Below are 25,482 nucleotides of genomic sequence, written 5' to 3'. Positions count from 1 at the left end.
TTTTTTTGCCTAAATCACCCCCTCATGATGCTGGCCACCTCTGGTAAAATCGCCTGAATCCTCAGTTGAGGGGAACATGCAATTCTACCCCCGGTTGTATAATGGCCTATGTCAAAAGTGTGACTCTTTTGTTGAGTTTTTTGTGTTTCCTGAAAAACCTGAAAAAATGACTTAGGCCATTATTTTAAGAGGGTGTCGATATATGATATCATATATCATATATCATATATGATATCATATATCATATATCATATATGATATCATATATCATATATATATATATATATGATATATCTGATGAACCCAAGTTTTTTTTTTTCCACTCTCTCACTTCAAATCCTTCCCCCTCCACCTCCAGGAAGTACCACACCCACCTGCTGCAGTTCGACGGGGAGGGAGGCTGGCGCTTCGAGCAGCTGGACACGGCAACGCGCCTCACCCTCACCGAGGAGAAGCAGCGGCTGGAGGCCCAGCTGGCCGGCATTCCCGAGATGCAGCATCGCCTCAACGAGCTCTGCAAGATCCTGGGAGACGACTCTGTCCTCAAAACTGCCGAGGAGTGAGAGAGAGAGAGAGAGAGAGAGACGGGGGAGGGAGGGAGGGAAGAGGCCCAGAGGGGGAAAGAGACAAGTGGGAAAGAGCAGAGAAGAGGTGGGGGAAAGAGTGTGGGAGACGGAAGAGGCAATGAAAGAAAAAAGAAATCCGGAGGGGGTTTGTTAGTATTTTTTCAGGCTTTTTTTTTTATTTTTTTTTTAGCTTGTGTAGATTTTTTTTCTTTTGCTCCGAGCCTCTTCCGTTAGAGCAGGAGAGCTTTTAATGCCAACTAGTCTTTCAGCTCTCCTCTCTCCTCTCCCTCTTCTTTTAATCGTCACTTTGCCCTGCTGCACTCTTCAGAGGTGGAGGGGGAGCATGAAGTGGATTCACAAGTATCCTCCCCCCCACCCCCGCTTGCAGATCGACTGCATACTCAGCTGTAGATTTTAATGTTTGGTTTTAGCTCATTATATCAACTTTGAGATCGTTCTGCCACAGTTTCAAAGTGGCAGAAATCTAAATTAACCAAGAGAACGAATTTGTTAGTTTGTTTTATAGCACTTTACTCTGCTTCTAGGGGGCTGTTTCTGTTTGTCATGCTAGCTCACAGTGATAGCTGCATTCTAGCTGGAAAACTTTTAATATAAAACCGCTAACCGATGCCCCAAACAGTATTCCAAACCCAGTCTGCTGGGCTCTGCAGGATCCACTTTTGTTTTTACCTCCATAATTCAGCAGTAGATTTGAGCTTTTACTGAACTTAACATGACCTCTTTGTTTGGAAAGGTCAAAAGAGACTATTTTTCACAATATGCCTTTGCTTGGTTTGTGTATATAGTAGTAGTACAATCCCTTTCTTTATACCTCATCTTAACCCATTTTAGGTTATGGCAGACCCTTAAACCACTGGTACAGGCTCAGTTTCAGACTTACACAAGGCTAGCAGAAAAAAAAGAGCCAGAGGTCTATTATTAGAGCAATTAGTGACGCAGGTCTGACCCCAAAACTATAGGTTTCTGGTTTATTGAACAAATACAATGAGCTGAAGAGGCCCTCTTCAAAGGAAGAGGAGCAGGAACAAGCCGGTAGTCTGGTATGGTCTGTGAACAGTCACACTTATAAAGTATACTGCACATGGGCGAGCAGGTAGCCAGGTAGGTAAGACAGTGTAACTGTCAGATACATGTACACACTCAGTGGCCGCCTGTCGAAGCCCCCCCCCCCCCCCCCAAGTTGTGTTGACACAAAACACACTCGTGTGTCTGCTGCGTGTCAGGTGCCTGCTTGGACTCTGCTACGTCAGCAGTGCTGCTCCTGTTTAGATGCATGAAGGTACTGGACAATGAGCTCATACCCTCTGTCAATCAGCAGCTTATGCAGTGACAGGAGATTTCATATACATTTATTAATGACGTAAGAAATGCTTTATTTCTTACCCTTCTGCAATTGAGGCTGATAATCATTTAATATCAAGTGTGTGTTTCAGATTAAATTCAACATATGATTATGTTATACTATATGAGGCCTTATTGGGTTCTACCTAATTTGCATATTTCATAATTGGGCTCATGCACAGTAGTAGAAAGCTTAGAGGTCAGACTTATTTATAGATTGAAGACTTGTGGCTCAAAGACACTTCAGCAGGTTGTTCGCCTCTCGACTAATGGCTGCCCCGAGGTCCTGGTGGTTTTCCAGTTGCTGTCAAAGTTAAGATTGTTTTTCCTCATTTAGCCTCCATGTTTGTTACCAGCAACTTACCTGAAGTTGTGATACTGTGAAAATAGTGATTTGTTATGCTAATATCATGTTTTTGTTCTTATGGAAAAACACTGTGGTGATTCTAAACTGTGGCAGTGGCTGCTTATGTTTATAGGGTGTTATTTGTTTTCTTTGTGTGGTTCAGACCTGTGTACATGCTCGCCGTGTCCTGCACAAAGAGGCTGAGGAGCAGTGAACCAGGCTGACTTTTGCCCCTCGGTTAAACAGGATAGGAGATCATGTGTTCCCACTGTGGCATTCATTTACAATATAGCCTTCAGATTTCACCATAGACACATGAAGTTTTATACGTGGCCTCATTCGTCCTGGGCCTCAGGTTTTGCCAAGTGACACAAAATGTCAGCATATTTTAATGGCAGAAAAAACAACCAGAGACATTATTTCATTCTGTAAAAAAAATAAAAAATGAAAAAATAAATGTGGTGACCCACATTGGAAACATGGCTATAGTGAAATCTGTTTGTATTTTGTATGAATGGTCCAGATGTTGCACAAACAGGGGGAACACAGGACTTCGTCTTACTCTCACACTGTACTGCATACAGGACTTGAGTGACTAGCGCAGTGTGATAATATTAAGTCATCTCACTGGTTAATAAGCCACTGTTTTGTTAACTATTTTGGACACCGACATAACAATGTCGGTGTTGACTTCTTGTTGAAGAGAATGGACAATCAGTCGCATCATCAGCAGAATACAAACAACACCATGGCTTGTTATTATCATTCAAACAAATGGGCAAATGAGTGCTAATTTTAGGTCTATAACTACACCTGCATTATCTAATTTGGTATGGAACTTACTATGTATGTTGTTTCTTATGCATGTCAAAGTTTAATGACTCCCTCAGGCCTTTTTCTTCAGCCTGAGCTCCGACTGAACCCAAGATGTCTACAAGTGCCACATCTTTCCTCCATTGAGATTTTAAACCTTTGAAACCTCCTTCTTTGGCTTTTAGTGGACAGTTCAAGAAAAGGATTATAGAGCATTTGAATGCAGCCTTGGTCCGCTCAGGAGGATGGCTGCCAGGTTACCAAAGGACAAACTTCGGTTTTTGTTCTCCCCTAAATGTGACTGAGGAAGAAAGACAATGACTGAAACGTTCTTTTAATATCTAAAGGAATGATAACTGTTATGCTCTGTGATGGCCTTGTAATACTAAAGAATAATTATGCTTTCATTTGGTACACATGGGCATTACTGTAGGTCTTCAAAATGGCATGGCAAGCCTTTTAAACAGCATTACACACATGAGTTTCTGACCTGAAATACATAATCTTTCCGTGTCCTCCGTCAGACTCTGTTGACAGGAGGGCAGACGAGCCGCTGAATGACACAGGGTCTGCGACGTGACACTGGAACATGAGTAGTAGTGCCTGAAATAAGTAGGCGCGATCGATAGGCAGTAATTAGGCATTTTTTCATCTGGGAGAAGCAACGATGAGGTGCCTTCTCGTTAGCAGGCCCCCGGCACAGATCTTACGTTTCTCCAGGGAAGATCAGGCAAAAGGGTGGACAGTGGGTGCTGCACCCTTATCCATGGGTGAGGTAGTAGGAGACAACTGCTATACTATATCACATAACATGGCACCTCATCATTTTTTTTTTTTTTTAGTAAATATAGCTTACCAGTGAGATGAGGCCCACTGTGGCCTACTACACTTTATGACCCTGCTTTATACAATGATGACATCCTTACTAACGAAACTTTGACACTGAAACGTTCATCCTATCATCCCTTCTGTCAGTAAGAGATTGAATGTATCCAACATGTATGATAAAGTAAATCCTAAGGTTACGAAGACAATGAATACATGTGGTCTGGTCATACACGTTTCTGTCATGGTTTGACGGTTGAGGATTTTATAATTGTGTTTATAGTGCATGTAATGTTATTTTATTAGAGCCACTTTGTGGTTTTTAAAGTGGGATTTGCTGTACATGTGGTGTGTGAAGTGGGATTATGGGAAAGGAAAAATGCTCAGTGAAAGGTTGAGAGTTTTCGAGACTGTCCCGGAAAAAACACAGAAACAACATGCAGTGATTCTCCCTCAAAGGCAGGGGCTTCTACAGTTTGGACTCCTAATCCATAGTTACTTTAAACAGAGCTCTGTTTGCAATCAAAACTCAGTTACATATAACGATTTTATATTTTGAATTCCTGTAACATTATCCCAGACCTCCTTCATTGAGATCTCATCGTGCATGTGTAGGAATCTGTATTCTTTAACCTTAGAATCAAGGGAGGTACATCGACATAAAGGTCATCTGTTTTGAAAATCATGTGCTAAGGTCACTTTAAGTTGAAAGATGAAGATGTATTTTCTTGTAAATAAAACAATACATTGCAACCTTTAAGAGTGGGTCATCTTGTGTTCATTTCCCCAACATTAATTCACCATTTCCCTGCAAATGTGCATCTAAAATAGAATAGTTTATCACTGATTTATTTTTTTTTTTTCAATGCTGAGAAGTGAATATCATGTCTTTTTTAGCTAGAGTAAGTGGTTGATTTGCTCTTACCAGCTCTTTTAATGTAATAAAAGGTGTAGTAATTCTACTGATCTCGACTTGAAGCATCCTAGAGGTAAAGCATAAACCCATCTCAGCAAGCTAAAGGCCATGCCACCACTTCACTGTGGGGTATTTAGGCTGATAATGTCAGGCCCGGTCCAAAAACACAACACGATTTCAGATTCGAGGCAGTATTTCTGTCCGATACGCAAGACTGGGAGCAAACTCAAGCTACTGTAGCTGATACAGAGCGCAGAGGCCTGCAGCTGCTTTTTGCCTGATGACCTCTTACTGGCTCTGTACTATTTTTGTTGCAAAAGACTAAGCAGGAACTGTGTCCAAGTTGGAAAGCACATACTCGTTGTAAGCAGGGTTTCACTACATAGTGCATTCAAACTAGAAACATGAAGCAGATCCAGCAGAACAGCTAAAAGAAACATCAAGATTGACTTGTCTTGTGTCATTTATTGTTTGTACAAAAGTCTGTTGATTTTTTGTATGCTAACTGCAACAATGACAAGTAGCATAGCTCACACTATGCATGTGGGATTGGGACACAGCAGGCGAGTCTGTGAAGCCATCTGCTGGCAGAATCAAGTGACACGTCACTTCAGCTTCACCAGTGCAATAATAGGAGTTGATCACAAGGTGGCAGCATGCCCAAGAAGCCATATTCATTTATTGACCCTCATCTTCTAAACCAATCTGATGTGTGTCATCTTATGAAATACAATATGGCTTATTATGAAAATATGAGAATGAGAGGAATGAAGTCAAACTACACACAGACAGAATAGAAATTGGTTTCATTTGAATGGATTTTAATGATTGTAAATTCATATTTAAGGCTTCAAATTGTAATTTGGAGGGGGGGGGGTACTTAATTGGGCTGGACCTGCTGTCCATCAGTCTGTTATGTAAAATAGGCTGGTGTCAGGCTGGTGAGAGTCTGATTGAGCCTTTCTCAATATATTTTTTCAAATAACTTTATTCTACAAATACAGAGGAGACAAGAGTCAGCATATAGCTGGCAGTTTATTAGGTACATATAGGTTAAAGTAATGCAGTCTAATATAATAGATCCTGCCTCCATCAAGATCAAAATTTTATAACGTTATAAAATTATTTTTATTATCATTATTGTCATTCATTTTAGTAGTAGTAGTAGTAGTAGTCTGGTTATACATTTTCTCCACATGTCCTCCTGGGCTGTGGTTGAGGTTGCCCCCCTGTCTGTATTGGTACAGCTCAGGAGGAGGAGTCTGGTTACGTCCTCCGTCTTGGGAATCAACACGCCGAGCGGAGTCCTGGCTCGTCCACACTCACACACACACACACACACACATTCACACACGGTGCACCCAGCCCGGGCATGAGGCTGAGACGATGCCTCTGTTGAGGTGACCACCACAGGACTATGGCAGATTAATAAAATCAGCTCCTAATTAGCGCCTCCATTTGATAAAACATGGCTCCTGTTTCCAAGCGGGTGAGGAGGAGGTGAGAGCGGCGGCGGTGGAGGCTCAAGATAGAAGCGCTTTTCTTGGAGGTGTAGGGAGGAAGGGAGGGGGGGCGCTCTCTTGTCTCGTAAGAGGATAAAGAGAAAAGGGAAATCGAGCTATTTTTAAGCGGACTGTTCGGGCCGGACCCCGGTGACACCATGACCAGCGGGCCGGATGAGAGCACGGTGCGCGTCGCCCTGAGGTAAGGATGCAGCGGCGGACCCTCCTCTCCGAAGATGCTCTTGCGACACACCTGCTTTAACCGTGCACATGTTATTCCTGCTGCTTAACCGTCCACCTTTAGCCAACATGTAAACATACATCTGGAGCTAGTGCATCCATTCTTATGTCTGTATCCTCAAACCCTTCAGAAACGACACCCCTCCTTCTCTGAATGTGCTTTTATTTTGAAGCTATTCAGCAACATACACATTGTCTTCTCCACACCCATGCCAGGAGCTGCAGTTTATAGCTTATTGTCTCATTCAAACAACAAATATAGACCACTGGCCCGAGATTACATGACCTTCTTTTGTTAATACCTGCACTGCATGTACATGCTGTGTAGTGGATTTATGAATGAAGATCTGCGTGTGGATTAGGCCGAGGAAAAGCCTGTTACTATTCCCATACATTGTTTCTCCTGCACAACACGCACTGGCTGATGGTCTGTTTTTAAACGGCGACACCTTATGTGATATTTTTAATAGCATACAATGCTTTGGTAGAAGTGTACTTAGTGTATTTTGTGTTGTGTTTCAGGCAGTGTGTGTTTGCTGTATCATGCTGATGTGACCTTTGTCCCCTGAGTCACCAGTTATATCAGTGCTTCCCAGAAGTGTCTCTGCCATCTATGTGCGTGTGTGGCCCAGACGCAGTCCAAACAATAAGATACATAACAAATCAATATAGACGTCCATAGATTGATATGATAGGGTGGCAGCAGTGATCCAGCGTGTGCGTGTGTTTGTGTTTGTTAAGGAAACGCAATCTGAAACATCATGTGAACTGGATCAGTGGAAGAGAGAGGACAAAAGCGTGTTCCTCTCATGTTTCTCTTCTTTCTGCCTAGCTTCACTTTGTTATAGTGCGTTCAGACTTTGACCCAGCACTCTGTTTACTGAGCCAACTCAGTTTACTATCCCGTCCCTGTCCTTTATGGATAGTACATATTCTGTATCAGGCTATCTCTGGCTGTTCAGCACTGTGCAGTCTCACTATTAAGATTCAGATGGCAAGATTACATTTGTCTGGTTTCCTCTGTAATGTAATATGGGCAGAGATGTGCCGCCTTAGTTTACTGTAGACAAGTTTTAAAGATGTTTTCAGCTTCGCAAGAGACTAAAGAACATATAGGCACATTAATAATATGGCAAGTCAAGTTACAGACAGGTGTTTAACTACCTGCTATTGTATCTTCTTTAAGAGCTCAGGCTTCATTCATTATTTGGTGAGCTCTGTGTTTCCATCTTTAGACCTATTGACAATCAGCTGACTTTTCATTGGTTCATTCATCCATTCATTCTCTGAATCACTTGTCTTTCTTTCTTTCTTCACCCTTTCATGTAAAGCAAGCGTTTGAATTTATAAGTAACTAGAAGGGCAGTCAGAGAGAGCAGGCCAGTGTCATATCAATTCATCTTTGTATGATCCAGATCTGCATAATCCTGCTGACGAATAAATAAACAAACCAACAAACGGACACAGGTTAAAACATAACCTCCATGGTGGAGGTGACTACACATGAACTGACACTGTCTCTGTTGACATGTTGCAGGCACAAATTAAGTAAAGATTATGTCCCTTCCTCTGTGTGGCAGTTGTATGAATTTTGGAAAGATTTGTTAATGTTAAGATTTGTTGAAGCTAAAAATGAAAACTAGTTAATTTAGAGGTGGGATTGGGGACAAAGCTAGAAGCAATACTTGGTTCACAGTGAAAAAGATCTGATTGTTGAAGAGTCTGCACTTCAAAGCCTCTGAGCTTTGAAGTGCAGACTCTTCTGAGGTCAGCTGTGGGATCTGAAAATGCTTTGTCACTAATCTCTCTCTTTTTCTTTGACACACACACACACACACACACACACAAGGCAAGCGGGTCCATGTCCTGTCTCTGAGGCTCTCCTGACTTTACCTGCAATCTCCCTGTATCACATCAGGCTCCTTTCTCTTTGTTAAATACATTAAATACATTTTAAATTCAAGTAGGCTGTGTTAGCATGAAAAAATATAGTACTTTCTTCACAGCAGGTTCACTCTGTCTGCTGTCAGCAGCCATTTCTTAGCCCAAAATCTAGTGCTAAGGTAAAGCACCAAACAGAAGACAGACAGAGTTAGCAGCTAGCTGTTAGCGGAGCATTTACAGCTTAAGAGCCAGATAACAGAGCTAAAACAAGAGTAGATTTTTGACCAAAATTCTGAAGGTAGCTAATGCTAATGCTGCTTTACATCTGCTGAATGTGGAGTAGGTTTGCTAACAAGTTAGCTGTAGCATCTTTATAATACTCTCTTTACACCAAAATGACTGCGTTCACTCTTTCATCCCGAGTGCAGAGTAGCCGTGTAGCAATGTCTCTGGTTTTACCGCACTGTGCTGGGCAGGTGACAGGTCTGTTTAATGTGTCCATATACGTTAGCCTGTTCACCTGGGTTTTGTGTTTACATCACTGGAGCCTCATAACACCTGCGTCTACTGCAGACTCATTTGACCTGGGAGTGAATGCTGATTGTTCCCTTTTACCTTGCCAACAAAAGCCAGATGTCAGCGAGTCTTAGTGTGTTTTTTGACGAGTGGAAAAGAGGCTTAAGTTAATAATTAGTAAATGTTGTGTTTAGAGCTTGTTGTACTGCCTGACAAGTGGCCAAAAATCAATTTAGTTTAAGTTTAAATGACTTTAACTTTAAGTTATATCTCATATGATACAATAATTATGTCCACCCACAAATATACAACATGAATAAGAGCTTGAAAAACCACTGGAGAACACCATTAAACACGAATTTACTGTGACAACAAAGATGAAAGAAATAAAAAAGAGTCAAAATGGTTTCTTGTGTTGTTACAGTGAATCTCTTAAGGCCCTCCCGTGCTAGCTAATGTGATTTCTGTTTTGCTGATGCAGCTGGAGCCTTAAGACAAAATGTGTCATCATTAACTGAAAGTACAATTTACTTTCACTTAATAATCTCTAGAAGACACACCTTTTAACCTGCCTCTTAATCACTGACTTCGTACATGTGAACATCAAACTACATCTTCATGTTGGTGATTTCAGCTCGATTAATCACCGTGGCAACATTCTAATTATTTTGGAGCTTCATAGTTGTGGTGAAGCTGAACTTAGAAGCATCTTAGAGGTTTTGACTGGCAGCCCCCCCCCCCACTCTGTAATAGTTTAGTTAGCCTTGTGTGTGTGTGTGTGTGTGTGTGTGTGTGTGTGTGTGTGTGTGTGTGTGTGTGTGTTTGCAGTAAGCAGCCATCAGGTTGCCAACCAGTACCTGCCTCAGCCTGCGAGGCTAATGCTGTCTGTTAGCAAGTTCCTAATCCCCCACACCAACAGGTCCTCAGTGATGAAATGCTTCTTTATCATCCTAATTCTGTCTCCTTTTTTGAGGTAGCAGGCAGAACAAGAAAGAAAGGGATCTGGAGCCTGAACAGGGGGAGTTTTTTTTTTTTGTTTTGTCATTTTGATTTATTACTGGAAAGATGATGTAACGTAAAAGTGTATTTGCTCTTTAGAAATGCACTTGCCTCTTCTTCAGTGAGATTATACTTTATTAAACATTAGACGCATGTGCTGTGCTGTCGTGTGGTTTTAAAGGTTTTTCTTCACACCTGACAGCGTACGGATGGGGCACTTCTGCAGCACATTGTTGGATGATTCAGCAAACACGTACACTGTTTGCTGGGTTGTCCTCTGTGTGAATGTATTTGTGTGTGTGTGTTCATTTTCTTACGTAACACCGAATCTTTGTATGTGTGCGTTTTCGCTTACAGGCATACACATGCGTCTCTTGTCCCATATGCTATGAAAAATTAAAACAGGAAGTTAATGATTTATTCAAGAATTAACTCGTGATACTGACTTCGCTTTAAGGAGCCGGTCATGTCACTCATTCGTTTATCAGTTTCCTTGAATTGCAGCTTTAATAATTCAGAGCTGGCAGCCAGGATTAGCCTGTGGCAAGGATTCAGGTTTCGTACTGCTGAATTTAGAGGAAGAGAGTTTCTTTCTCTTTAATTAGATGGGATAGAGTTAGTGCTTTTGAAATTGGTAAACTGATTATGTTTTAATCCTCATTTAAATGCTTGAAGTTCCACTTCCACAAGACAAGTGAAATTTAGAGTGGGCCATTTGAATACAATTTGATAACATTTAGAGTATATGGCAGTATTGATATATGTGATTTGACTCATTGACACATTAAAGGGACTAAGACCTGAAACAATTAGTCATTTAAATCATATTTTCAAGCAATAATGACAAAAACATGTATGTATTCCAGCTTCTCAGATGTAAAGATTTGCTGCTTTTCTTTGTCTCATGTGATAGCAAACTGAACACCTTTGGGTTGTGAACTGCATTCTGGAAAATTTTGATGGACATTGTTCAGTATTTTTCTGATATTTTATTGGAAAAATTATTAATTGAGAAAATAATCTAAATAATCTTAATTGTTAGTGGTGGCCCTTAATGGAAGGTAGAAACATTACAGCAAAATCATCTCATCGTATATTTCGTTTGAGTGAAGTCTTTACATTTTTTAAGCTATGGAGTTTGTATTTAAAAAATCGAATCAGAATGAATTTGTCAAATGCAAAGTAGACCTAAACGCCCCCCAGCAACTCTTAATATCCAAATTGTCTGTCTCCTATTGGCTCCTCTGAGCGCCTGTCATATACAAGTCCCTCCCCCTTTGACCTTTGTGGATTACGTTTGAGGGCAAAGGCTGTTTGCCTGCTGCTGCGATACAAAAGCATTGTGTGTGCTCATATGCTTGTGTGATTGTGTGTGTGTGTGTGTGTGTGTGTGTGTGTGTGTGTGCGCGTGCATGCATAAACCTGTGTTTGTCCAGGCATATTCATGATAAATATTCATGAACCAACTCAAGTGAACCGAGACGCAAAGCAAAGCAAGCTGCAAGCCATCTGCCAGCCGCTGTCATGTGATATTGTGGTTGAGATATTCAATAACTTCAGTCTAAACCAGCACAGGCAAAGGTTAATTCAGTATAGATTTAAGATTAGTTTCATGTAGTGTAGCTGTGCTTTAACACCACTGGTTTGTTCTTGTATATCTGGCCACACACACTCCTCATGTTTTGTTATTTTAACCACCCCTCATCCTTGAATGTCCCATAAACGTATGCAAAACATGTTTTTTACTATGCTGTGCTTATTGTTTTTCTTCATTTTACTGCTTTCAACTTGAATTTCCATTGGAGTCCCATGTGTGCCGTGACTGGGCTGAACTGTCCTTGTCAAAAAGGAATGTTTCCATTAATCTGGTATCAGTGCTGGAGGCCAGTTGTGTGTCTGTGTGTGTGTGTGTGTTTGTGTCTGTGTATTATCCTCATACGCCCTCATTGGCTGCCAGTCAGGGTGACAGCAGCCGCCATCCTCTGCCACCTCTCCACCTCTCCCTCCTTCCTGTCCTGTGACCTTTGACCCAGGAAGCAGTCGGTGCTGTGATCAGTGACCCTGTCAGAATTTCTCCACAGCAGCTTGTTTTAGCTGTCACCACGGTGACCGGAGGTCCTTTCAAGCCTCAGGGTGTGCAGCGATGGTCCTGTGAATGGACGGCACTCACTTGCCAAACGAAGAACTAAAACGCTGAGTTAGCAGAACACCCTCTTTTTCTCTTTCCCGCTCTGTCTCTCTTTTGACCCCTTCTCCATTTTCTGGCGTCGTTCCCAAACCTCCTTGGCGACATCACTGCCTTGCTGTTTTCACACAAGACCCTGAGGGAAAAAGACACATTCAAGGTCTTTACGTCTATATCACATCCCGTGGACTGGTCAAAGTTTAACTGCAAAATATCAAGGATGCATCCTTCATTGAGAATAAATGGAAATCCCCGACATATACTTATTAAAGCAACACTTAACATTGTTATTGTGGCACGAATCATTTGCGAATAGCTCGTGCTAAATCTTGCATTTCCAGAGTTTGGCTGCTCTCAGCCTCTTAGCAGTTGGAGACTTGGAGAAATACACTGAAGAGAGAGATACAGTGAATTGGCTCTTGATGTCAAGACCAGCTGCTAGACAATGTAAAGACTGTTACTAAAAGCACAGTCTTGTTCTACTGCGGCGTTGTGGTGGATAAAAGAGTAGCAGCTCATTGTGGCTGTGGCTGTATTTTCACTGTCCATACAGTCTGCTTTCTCTTTTTTTTTTTTTTTTTTTTTTTTTTACATCTTTCCATCATTTCTGTTCCTTCTCATTCATCTTCTTGCCCAGGGCGGCCGTTAGAAACATACCACACAAGCTGGTCCACATACACACACACACTCATAGAAGATACAAACACATAAGTCCACCTGCTGCTATAAAAGAGCCATGCTGTTTATGTGTGCATGTGTTTGTGCGTGTTGTTATATAAGAACATCATTGCACCTGAAGGCTTGACGCACACGCATTTAAAAGGATGTGAATGAATGCAGTGCTACGATCGTATTTCCTACAGTCACCAAGTCTGAAGAATAGAGAGAGAAGCTTTTCACTATTAACACTTCAACAGAGGCCTTTGACTAGAAGAAGGGCTGTAGTAACTCTGTGTGTGTGTGTGTGTGTGTGTGTGTGTGTGTGTGTGTGTGTGTGTGTGTGTGTGTGTGTGTGCGCGTGTGTTGCTCACCGCAATCCGATTCTCTGCGGTTCTCTCGTCTCAGTTACACGAGCAAGACTTGGCCAGCAGAGCGTGTGTGTACGAGGAATTGTGTGCACCTGCAATTGTGCGTGCGTGTGTGTGTGTGTTAGTAGTGCACTGTGGTCCCTCATTAACCTCTGCTGGATGGCATCACTGTCATCAGTCCACACAGTTACTGCAGTCCGGTCACATCTTCATCAGAACCCTCAGACATTCTTCAGCTGCTTAGTCTCAGATGTTATTGAGGCCTGTGTTCAGCCAATGTACCAGCTGCACACACGTTAGCTTTAAGCTAGTTAGCAATGCCTCATTAGTGTACTGAAGTGTGCTTAAGTGTGCGTTTGTGTTGAGCTCAGCGTCTGACTGATCTCACAGCTCAGCAGTTGGGTTGTCTCTGTGTGTTTATTAAGTAGATTCATAAAGCTCCTTAAGATTAAGGTAAGGGGAAGGTACACATGTCAACAGGGAAACGCATTTAATACTTTATGCACAAATATTCAACTTGTACGTACGCGTCTTTACATCACTTTGGAAATTTGCAGAATTCACGTCTTTCCATCGGCTCTATATGCAGCTGTACCACCTCTACGATTTAATTTCCACTCTGTGACACGTTAAAACTCAACATCAGGAAGATGTCCTGAAAACTATCTCATCAGCCGCTGAGAAACAATATTTAATGTAATTTGGGTGACTCAACCCTGAAAAGCAAATTCAGCCATGTGTTTTGGGACGTAATGAAAGTAGCGAGCAGATTATTTTGCTTTTAACCAAGTCTTAAGTGCAAGATCCAGAAATATGTGACTTTACATGATGATGTCAGGTGATGAGTCAGTGTGCCAATGGCAGCGTGAAATGTGGAGAAAAGGGTTTTGTTGTCTGCTGCTGCCTCATGGGCTCAGATGTTCCGTTCTGTTTTTCTGCTGAATCACTGGGTGCAGTCTGTGCCACTTGTACATGAAAAACAAGACTAAACCAAAAATTGACTGCACATTAGGTTATCTCGTCAGGAATGAAGCATCAGGCTTTTTTTTTTTTTTTTGTTATTGTTGTCAGTGATGATGCAGAATGATCGGCTGCATCTCTGGGAAGTGAATTGATTGGACGGTGGGGTGATGTCAGCGTGCGATTTGATTGGCTGTGTTTAAGGAAGGATTAGATCGGCAACATGGTGGTGATGGGCTGACTCATCGCTTATTTTTTTTTTTTTTTATCAGTATCTCATTACTTCTTGTTTCCTCACATCCTCTTATGTTGTTCACGAGGTCAGCAGAGTTAATGCTGATGGATTTATTTTTATGTTATCTATCTCTTCTCATTGCCAGGATCAGATCCAAAAATCTGAGGTAGTATCCAAGAAGCTGCAGTCATGTCTTCTTTATACTGCGTGTGTGAGTGTGTGATTCAATGTTGCACGCTGCAAGTGCAAGTGTCCCTGTTTCTAGTTGGTATGAATAAGAGTTTTCTAAAAAATCTTTGTGACAGAGTAAACTCTTAGGTTTTTTACTTTCATCAGCTTTCATCACATTTCCTTTTCACTGGATGATGTCTGTGTGTATGTGTGTGTACGCGTGAGGAGTTCACCGTTTCTCAGGCTGTCACTGTAATCGCAGTAATGAGACTGAGAGCAGGAGCCTAACAGGCCATGTCACATGGGGAGAGGCTGACAAAGCCCCTGTGTCTCAGTCTTTAATGTAGTGTGTGTGTGTGTGTGTGTGTGTGTGTGTGTGTGTGTGTGTGTGTGTGTGTGTGTGTGTGTGTGTGTTTGAATAGGTACTGGAGATGTGTATATAGACTACAGTGTATGTGAGTGTGAGTCTACCTTTTAGCCCTTTCACGGTGAAGTGAACTGTATCTCAGCGCTCTGAACTCTTCACATCAGTCAGTGTCATTCAGCCTTCTTTTGTTAAACTGCTTAAAAGCTGCAGTTTACTTCCATGTCAACAGTCATATTGGAACAGAATTGCATAATGGGTTGATTTCTGAATGGCTGAGGAAGGTCATCTGTCCTCTCAAAGTGTCCTTTAGCCAAACACTGAACCCCAACATGTTAGCAGTCATTGTTTGTCACTCTGGATAGAAAAAAAGTCAACTAAAGCAATTAAAAAGTAATTTAAATTACACTTTTATATCAGACTATTTCTTGGCTGACAGTAGCTTCATAAGGCCCTAAGCACATTTTGTTGGACAGAGCCAGGCTAGCAGTTTTCCCCAGCTTCCAGTCTTTATGCTAAGCTAAGTAATCAGCTGCACGTGATACCAATCCTCTCATCTAACTCTTGACAAGACAGCAAAAGTGTATTTTCCAAAATGTTAAACTATTCCCTTCAGTAAACGGTACAAAAATATATGTTTCCAGTTATCATTGCAAGCTGCGCGTTTCCTTTCTTTTTTAATATATCAGGATATTTATTGTGCTGTTGTGTCCTTTTATGTCTTTTGGGTTGGTTTTTAACTAACGGTCACCTCCTTTACAACTGTGTCCATCAAAATCCGTTCTGAATTATGTATTATATATTTATTTAAGTAACAACACAAACCTTTACATTATAGTGTAAAGTGCCTGGTGATAAATACTCCATAGTCATTACATTCATGTATCCCTTTAATCCCTTCCACTCTGGAACTTCTTAGCATTTTTCTTTCTTAGCATTTCAGCCAACAGGCTGAAACTGTCATAGCAGATTAATGTTTTGTGCAGTTACACTAATTACACGCAGGTTTTGACTCTGCCTTTGGGGCCCCTGATCTGTGTGTGTGTGTACCTGTGAATGAGGGTTTTTCACCTTTGATTTTCAGTAATAATTACAGTTGTTTCTTGACACTGTAATATCTATTGGAAATAGGGCAATACACTAAATATTAAGCACAACTAAAACAAATCAATTTTGAATTTTAGTGAAGAATCAAAAAGCTGCTGAACAATGTAGTTACATGCTTACATGCATGTGCTTGAATGTGCACGTTTAGCAAGCGGTGGAGTTAAATTTCCTGGAGAAACAGCCTGTGCGGAGCCAGCGTGTGTCACTCTAGAAGGTGGATTAGTGCTGTAAGTCTCCACAACGCTGAAGGGCAGCCCTTATTCAGCCAGGAGAAAAGAGTGTTTTGGGTTGAACCACAGAGTGAAGCCTGCCAGCTCATAATCACAGCTAAAGTCAGTCAGTCACACTAATAATACACCAGCAGTACGTGCTTCACACCTAGCTTATCCCTCACATGCTTACGTTTAAGAGAGATGTTTGATGCCAGAACTTGTTTAAGTTGTGAATATATACACATCTAATAGATACTCAAAATAAAGGTCCATTGTCCCACAACGCTCAAACATCGTTGCTGTAAAGCTAAGACATATTTGAACTCAATCTATTTGGTATCTGTTACACACCATCAGAAATCTAATGATGCACAACATGGATCAAACCAATCGCTAGGAGAGGTGTTAACCCATTAAATACAAATAGGATATTTACCATTTTACATAGCACACTGTATGTTTTGAGAATAATTTTCTATCTTAAAGTCAGCCATTGACTTTTAACATCTATCCTAGGAACAACTTAGCAGTGTAAGATTGTTGACCAGATTGCTGTGCCAATGCAGAGTAAAATAGTTTTGTTTCTTTTTGTTCTTTTTGTTTTTGATCTTACAACCAGAAATGAATGTTAGCATTTCTAATCATGACCACAAACTTTCTATGACCTCGTGTTTTTTCTGACGGAATAGGAGTAGGAATATTTTTTGGGAAACAGTCTTATCCGCTTTCTTGTTGAAGGTTAGATGAGAAGATAAATATCACTCAATATCTGTCTTTTAAGTATTAGGCTAACAGCCAGGAGACGGTTAGCTAAAGCATCTTAGAAAAAGGGAGAAGGGGCTTGCTTCACATTGAAGCAACATGGTGAACATAGTAAACGACATGGTAAACATTATATGAACATTAGCATATAAGCATTGTTATTGTGAGCATGATAGCATGCTGACGTTAGCATTTAGCTGAAAGAATAGTTGCACAGAAGTAGAGGTTTCTCAGGGACTAACTTCTGAAACAATATGGTGAACAACGTAAACCACAGGGTAAACATTAATTGAAACACTAGCATGTCAACATTGTTATTGTGAGCATAATGGCATGCTAATGTTAGCATTTAGCTCAAAGCATCGTTGTGACTAAGTATAACTTCTTCAGGGTCTAATTTCTTTGCGGTACATTAAAGAAAAAATTGTGTCACAATTAATTTGACTATGATACACGGGGAAATTGGTCCTTTTTTACACCTTGAAGAGCCAAGAAATTATTGAGAAAAACAGCAGTTTCAAAAGCTTGAATCAGTGTGGTTTACATGAAAGGCCATCATCATCAGAGAGATAATAGGTCTGTTTAACTGGCCGGTCAGGGGCTTCTTCCTAATGCGGAGATTGCCATCAGTGTTTTGTCTGGCCTATAACCATTATGTCTAGTCTCTGTCTCTCTCTTTCTCTTTTTTTCTTCTCCCATTCTTTCTCTTTATGTCTCGCTCTTACATTTTTCTCAGACATTTCTTTTCCTCTTTACCCCACCCGTGGTCCCTTTATGAATGGGGGACCCTGGGGATGTCGTAGGACTCAAGAAAACAAACATTGCATCAATGCTTTGTGGAGGCGAACACAGTCAGATAGACTTGGCATTTATTCTAAATGGGGCTCCAATCATACAGGCTTGTTCCCTTGGTTCCCTTTGAGCAACTATTCACTGACTTCATGATATTTTACTGAATTTGACATTTTCGAAATTAAACATCTCTTGTTTTGTTTCACTTCTTGAAAGCACTCAAAAATGAACAATAATCCAGTGACTTTATACCCCCGCTTTAAGCAACAGTGAGTGCCTCCATTGTTAAAGTGGATTACAGAAATGGCTCTCTGTCAAGTTTTGGGATGGTGGCCAAAAGGATTAATGCAGATTCACTCCTGTAATGCCCTAAACCACCCCACCATTAGGTCACAGTCTCCTCAGATGACCTAAACCCTCTGACTAACAGTTACATCACTTTTGCCTGGAGCAACCTCTATAATGTGCAGATTAATAGGCACTTTTGTCAAACTTAAAGCTGCACCAATCAATATTTTTACATTAACAATGGGTCGAATGACTGTGCATAATGTGAAAGGCGTCACTCATAAAGATGTCTGCAGTGCTTTAATTTTTTCTTTAGTTTTATAAATTACATCAAAAAGTTAAAAAGGTTCAGAAGATAAAGCTTCCTTTTATTTCTTGGAATTTCATGGCTTCAAATTCTGCTCCCTTGATTTGAAAAATGTGATATAATTTATTATAATAATCCACTCATGGATGGCAAAATATGACGTCAAATAATCTAGTTATCCATCATATGATGAGAATCAGTAAAAATTAGATTTTCTTTTAATTGGCTGTGTCGTCCAGATTTTTAAATAAACTGTAAAAACCCACAGACCTGAACAGAGGGAAAAGCTATTTTTTGCCATTACAAGTGTTTCCCCCCTTCGTTCTTAATTTCATAGATTTTTATCCAATTTTATGGTTCTTTTTCTGAGTAAGTGTCTGATTGTCTAGCCAAAATTTACTAAACTAGGAGATTTTTCAAGTGAATGCCGCCTGCATTTCAAGGACATTTTTTAATCATACTCTTGTAGTAAATACACTGAACTATATCATGACAAAGAATTTGAAAAATCCAAGATATTTTTTATATAGAACTAACTAGATATTTTAAACATAAAGCACAAAAAGCAAACTACAAAGGATTGTATATCATACATTTTGACTAGTTTCACCTGCTTTGACTATCAGTAATGAAAGTCATTCATTGTGTAAAACTGCAGTTTCTATGAGAAGTTTTGCATTTCTGCTGCCCACAGCACAAAGCTGACAGGGATAATGCTCTACAAGTGTTCAGCTACTGCAGAAAGGATTGTATTTCTCCCCCAAACCTGCATCACTCGGTCCCTCCCCTCTCGTCTTTTCTCATCAGTGCTGTAATCCCAGAGAGCGTCTGCTAAATAGCTGGGATCTGATGTCACACGCACAATGACACCTCTGTGGTTGTTTTGCTGCAGCCTCACTAGCTCCTACTTTCTTTCTCGTCTTTGCTTGTGTGTTTTTTTTTTTCTCCTGCTCTCCGTCTTTCTCTTTCTGACTGTCCTTTCAGGCCATTCAAAAGTTCTCAAGACTCTTGCTGTGATGAATGGGGCCAAGCGCACATACACACACAAAAAGCCACCAATGTGCACGCTCACAAGTATTGCGCACAGAATGCAAACAGCATGCAAAATGCCACATCCTCTTAAACACGCTCACACACACACACACACACACACGTACACGTACACACACAGTTGAGGCCTGCGAGTAGAGAGCAACAATAGCAGTGTGTCTGGGTTATTATTTCTCAGTAAAGTTCTCATTTATCTGGGTTCATTTTGACTGCAGCCTCGGGGGAAATTAATTTAGTACCTACAAAAGGTTTCCCGACAGGAAATTTCCAGTGTTTTTTTTTTTCTTTTCTTTTTTTTTTTCAAATACATATCCAGTATTATTCCTGAGTATTTCAGTATTATCTCAAATATTTTCATATAAGTTTTGCTGTGTATAATCTGCACTATTTTTCTGTGAAAGCCTCAAATATTTCTGACATTTTAATACTTCCAATATGTCCAAATATTTCCACTTCCTCTTCAGGTGGACAGTGAGTTCAGTGATGAGAGGCAAAGGGGCATCATGGGAGGAAATGATGTAATAACAGTATATTTATTTGCACTAAAGCAAACAGAGCGATTCCTTAATGAAATCCAGGGTGGGACTGTTTACCCAGAGCTCTTTCACTCACTCACTCACTCTCTCTCTCTCTCTCTCTCTCTCTCTCTCTCTCTCTCTTTCTCTCTCTCTCTCTCTCTCTCTCTCTCTCGTGAACAGTGAGGGCACTGTAGTGTGTACTGGCACTGCATGGTCCTACGCGCACGTACACGCGACAACACTGCACAGTAGTAGCACTCATCTGCTTACAGCTGAGTGAATTATTACCTGCCTTCAGCTCAGCTCCGTTTTATTTCACTATCAAACCTGCAATAATCAATCAATCATGGTTTTTAAATGGAACACAAATTCTTGATGAGGCTTCAGATGCATGCACAGACAGCTCCACTCTGCCTCTGTCTTACACACACACACACACACACACACACACACACTTACAAACATCCACAGACCACAGCCTTGAAAATCCCTGAATTTAAAAATGGAATTAAGAGAGTTAAAGTTATATCTGCCGCTTAGAAAGCTCGGTAGTGGAATATTCTTTAGTGAGAATTTAAATCAATTCCTCTGTCTTTCCGCCAGGATTCGTCCTCAGCTGGCCAAAGAAAAGATTGAGGGGTGTCACATCTGTACGTATGTGATGCCCGGGGAGCCCCAGGTGGTCCTGGGTAAGGACAAGGCCTTCACCTATGACTACGTGTTCGACATGGACACCCAGCAGGACAGCATCTACACCCACTGCACAGAGAGACTCATCGAGGGCTGCCTTGAGGGCTACAACGCCACCATCTTCGCTTATGGACAGGTCGGTCAGCCTCACACATAATGCAGCTGCAGAGTGTCACTTTTTCTTCTCTTGCAAGTTCAGCACAGCGGCGTAACACACACACACACACACACACACACACACACACACACACACACACACACACACACATCCACATTTGCTGACGTTTCCACTTTGCATCCCTCAAGGGGAGGGAGCTGCCTCCAGATTTATGCCGGCATGTGAGATGAAGATGATTTCATTTCATATCATCAGACAAGATATGAAGGGAGTGAACAGGCCTCACAGCCACAGCAGCTCTGTCAATACACTATCAGCTGACATGTTCCAACCTGCCCCCACCACCACCGCTTTATATTGGCTCTGATAGATCAGCTTGAGAGGGGGAGACCGAAGAGGGAGTCTCTTACCCAATGAAAGCAGAACGGGAGCAGATTGCTTCACCTCATACCACAGCAGAGAACTAAAGCACAAAATCAAAACATATTTGAGAGACATTAACATGGAACTTTAACCTGCTCACTGACAACTCCACAGCTCTGGGCTCTTCAGAAAAGGCATTTTGTATTCACACATTCATATGTATAGAAGAGATCTGAAGTAAAATGTATTAGATCAACTGTGAGGGATGTGCTCTGCCTTTACTGAAATGCTTATTTGTGTGCAGATAAGTGGCAAAAATGTCCCATTAAAGGTGCACTTCACCTGTTTTACATGCTCCGTGCAGATATTTAACAGAAAGCCTGCAAACAGGTGGTGTGGAGTTAAAAAGGTGTCAGGTTTTTTTTTTTTTTTTTTTGCTAGACCAAATACTAAAAACAAAAACTCAGCATATCTCTTCAGTCTGGACCAGGCTTTTTTTTTTAAAAATGTGTCTCCAGCAAGTCTCACAGTTTTATGGAGGTTCACTACCCCTGAAGACGCATCACGAGCTTTGCTAATGCTAATGATCCATCTGTTTAAATCACACATTATAATGGTGTCACTCACTCAGATTAAGTTTTGCACAAGACAACATTCATCACAGAAGATGTGAGATCCTAACTCTTCCAATAACACAGGAGTCTCGACCGGAATGCAAATCACAGATGTGTTGTATGCAAACTTTCTATTTAAATGTGTTGCTTAAAGCTACTGATCGGTCCACATATAGCATGCAGGTAACAATACGTACATAATCTTTTTCCTTTCATAAGTGAGGGGAATCACTAACTGAAGCAGAATAAAAAAGTGTATTAGTGTGCCTTTATGCAAATACACTGAGCGTAATTAATTGAGTCCCATAACTCTGTGGTGGTTTTGTCTGCTGCTGTTATGATAGGCGGGAGGACGGTATGTAACACCGACTCTGCTCGCACTCAAACTGTCATCGACTGCTATCTGTGATTGTCTGTCAAAGACAAAAATGCACGTAGGAATGGAGTGTTTCTCTCACACAGCATCTCTTGCTCTCCAGTTGAACAACAGTGGTTAAACTTTCCCTCTTCTTAATCTTCCCCTCCGCTCCTCTTCTTTCTGTTCATTATTCTCTCTTCACATTGTTCCTGCGGCTCTTGTGTTCCTGTCAAAGAGCCTTTCACAGACTGCAGGGGAGGCAGCGTGCGCGGGCACGCGCACGCACACACACACACACACACACACACACACACACACACACACACACAGAAGTATAGTGCAGAAACATAATCACACAGGTGCAGTCTAATACAATAAAACAGAAAAACACACAGTCTTCCTCGTTCACTCGCACGCACACACACACACACACACACACACACACATTTGGACACACACTCCCTCATCTATCACATCACACACACAGACTGCCAAGGTCTTTCAGGCATTTCAACAGGGAGGGAAAGGGGTGACGTTTGAATTTGAGCTCAATGTTGCATTCCTCTTTTTGTCACCATGGTGACCACATAGAGAGGTCCCCTCTGACCCCCCCCCCCCAAACTCCTCAGAGCTGCACCCTTGCTCCTTCTTCTAATGATACCAGTCTTGTATTCTGACATGAAGACTTTGTGTTTTCCTAAATCATGGTACAGTTTATCTCACAAACACAACACAGAGAGATTAGATAGATACACACATGATGAAAGCAGGAATAGATCTTATTCCCATTTGGAAAAGTATTTGATGACTGTCTTTTTTCCTGCGTGCAGACAGGTTCGGGGAAGACCTACACCATGGGAACCGGCTTCGACGTCAACATCGGAGAGGATGGGCTGGGTATCATTCCCCGGGCCGTCAACCACCTGTTCAAAGGGATCGAGGAGCGCAGACAGGCCGCCACCGAGCAGGGCAGGCCAGTCCCTGAGTTCAAGATCAATGCACAGTTCCTGGAGGTGCAGAAGCACACACACACACACACACACACACACACACACACACACACAGAGGCAGAGCAAAATTTAACAATTTCACAGGATAGAAATCAAGGTGCATTTATCAGCACTCAACACTCAAAACATCCAGTCCACTTAAGATCCATTAGTTACATGTAGCCAGGACATGCAGACAGCAAGAGGTCAAAGGTCAGCAGAGGGTGAAGGGTTCAGGTTGTTAAAGTGTCCAGATGACCCTACGGCCATTAAACTATCATTAGTCTGTCTCTGTGGTCATCCACTGGCTTTATTTTTAACGGCCAACAAGTGGCTGCTAACAGCTGGTGAGGAAGCAGCTGAGCAGGAAAAGATGAGACTGGGAAGTAATGACAGAGGAACGACAGCATTGATGATGTATCAGTAACAATAATCTGTGTGTATCACTTACTTTTCTAAAAATTAATTTCACCTGCTCTCCAGCTGTACAACGAGGAGGTGCTGGATCTGTTCGACTCGACGCGCGACATCGAGGCCAGGAAGCAGAAGTCCAATATCAAAATCCACGAGGACGCCAATGGAGGCATCTACACTGTTGGGGTCACCACCCGCACCGTCACCTCTGCAGCCGAGGTCAGTTTTAACACCACAACAGGTTCCCGGAGCAGGTTTAAAACTAACTTTAAAACCAAAAATACCCATGATGTGAGAATACTCACTTTCTGTTGTGATTTTTTTTTTCTCTCCCCTCCGTCTCTCGTCCAACAGATGATGCAGTGTCTAAAGCTGGGCGCTCTGTCTCGCACCACCGCCAGCACCCAGATGAACGTCCAGAGTTCGCGCTCCCACGCCATCTTCACCATCCACCTGTGCCAAGTTCGAGTCTGCTCTCCCGATAACAACGTGTGTACTCTATTGAGATGATCATCAGCTACAATTTCACAATGTAATGTTTAAATTATAGCTCCTGGCTGAAGCAACTTGTACTCATGTTTATTTTCTGTTTCTCCTCCAGGATAATGTAACAGACAACCGTTTAGCCAGCGACTCGGAGATTAATGAGTTTGAGACGCTGACGGCCAAGTTTCATTTCGTTGACCTGGCTGGCTCAGAGAGGCTGAAGAGAACTGGAGCGACAGGAGACAGAGCGAAAGAGGGCATCTCCATCAACTGTGGGCTGGTGAGGAAGCGGAGGGCATGTCTCAATCTGCAGTGCTGTCATAGGTCGATTAATCTAGTGTTTTACATTACCTGATATAAAGCCATAAACTTCTGTGGAGATTTTTCTGGAGTAAGAGAGCCCCCAGGTGGCCAAAACAAGAATTACGCTTGATTACACTTTCACTGAGGCTCAATCCCAAAGTCACTCCCTAAGACTTAAGCCCTGAAGCCTCACAGATCTAATTGACGTCCCCTGGTAAGTGATTGAGTGTGAGAGGTTGCAAGGGCTCAAAATGGTATGATTATAAAATGGTATATATAAAGAGGAATGGGACAGCACTTTGTGACATTATCACGTTACTTTAACAACGCCAAAATATGTTGCACACAATTATGGGTTTGGATCTTTTGATTCTTCATTTTTTCATTTCCTCACTTCGCTCCCTGTTTGTAAAGAAAATATTTGGATAATAGATGATGAAAGCAGCTGTGGACTTTATCATCATGCCATCACAGGACACATAACTACACAGTTCTGGCTCTCAGTCACCGGTGAACTGTGTGTTTATTTCCTTGTAACGTTAACGTTAGCTCCATTCATCTATCTCATTCTTTTTTCCCTTTTTATGGCAGTTGTAAACCATTTTTTAGTAGCCATGGTAACCCTGTGTTTAATGTCACACTGCTATGAACTGTGGGTAATTCTCTCAGGCATACTCTGCAGAAATGTGGACTAATGGGCCCAAAGTGTCTGCTAGAGAGCCCTCTTGCATTTGATGGTTTTACAGTGGGACAGCCCTAAACCCTCATGAGCTTTCTGGGAACGCATCTCAAAAGTCTGTGAGTCCATGAGGGTGGATGTTGGGATTGGGCCTGACATGACAGATTTCCCATCACAGTCCTGCAATTTTGAAAAAGTCATCCAACCCTTTCTCCTCAATGCCTTTCCTTTCTTTCCCTCTGTTACGTCAGCTTGCTCTGGGGAACGTCATCAGTGCGCTGGGCGACAGGAGTAAACGCTCCACTCATGTGCCTTACAGAGACTCCAAACTGACACGGCTGTTACAGGACTCACTAGGTGGCAACAGGTCTGTGAGACACTTGCAACTATTACATTTGTATTTGTATCTAAACCAGGACAAAACAAATGGAAGGGAATGTGAAGACCTTTCACAGGCCTGTAAAATCAGCACTTGTGGAGGTCGTAATTATCCTTAAAAATTCATAAAAATCCATGGGGA

The 25,482-nt window shown here is 41.7% G+C and overlaps 2 protein-coding genes across 5 annotated transcripts in view; both read left to right on the top strand.

Annotated features, from left to right (window-relative positions):
* abcd2 (ATP-binding cassette, sub-family D (ALD), member 2) overlaps nt 1-4,672 on the top strand; it is an 18,602-nt gene extending 13,930 nt beyond the window's left edge. Inside the window, exon 10 of the mRNA XM_023422942.2 lies at nt 359-4,672. Within this exon, the coding sequence (XP_023278710.1) occupies nt 359-563 (205 nt within the window). The 3' untranslated portion in view covers nt 564-4,672. The remainder of the gene's footprint in view (nt 1-358) is intronic.
* A 1,467-nt stretch (nt 4,673-6,139) lies between these two features.
* The window catches only part of LOC111667309 (kinesin-like protein KIF21A), a 35,141-nt gene continuing 15,798 nt past the window's right edge, over nt 6,140-25,482 (top strand). For all 4 annotated transcript variants that reach the window (XM_087178425.1, XM_087178424.1, XM_023422971.2 and 1 more), the window contains exons 1-7: nt 6,140-6,532; nt 20,552-20,774; nt 22,922-23,104; nt 23,564-23,713; nt 23,849-23,983; nt 24,096-24,260; nt 25,214-25,329. In XM_087178425.1, coding sequence (XP_087034551.1) covers nt 6,489-6,532; nt 20,552-20,774; nt 22,922-23,104; nt 23,564-23,713; nt 23,849-23,983; nt 24,096-24,260; nt 25,214-25,329 — 1,016 coding nt within the window. In that variant the 5' untranslated portion in view covers nt 6,140-6,488. The remainder of the gene's footprint in view (nt 6,533-20,551; nt 20,775-22,921; nt 23,105-23,563; nt 23,714-23,848; nt 23,984-24,095; nt 24,261-25,213; nt 25,330-25,482) is intronic.

The sequence above is a fragment of the Seriola lalandi genome, unplaced genomic scaffold, assembly GCF_002814215.2.
Source record: "Seriola lalandi dorsalis isolate HSWRI2012SDOR001 ecotype SW California unplaced genomic scaffold, Sedor1 jcf7180002054688, whole genome shotgun sequence".
Taxonomy (NCBI): Eukaryota; Metazoa; Chordata; class Actinopteri; order Carangiformes; family Carangidae; genus Seriola; species Seriola lalandi.
Note: the sequence above shows the minus strand (reverse complement) of the source record. Positions and strands in the feature narration are given on the sequence as shown.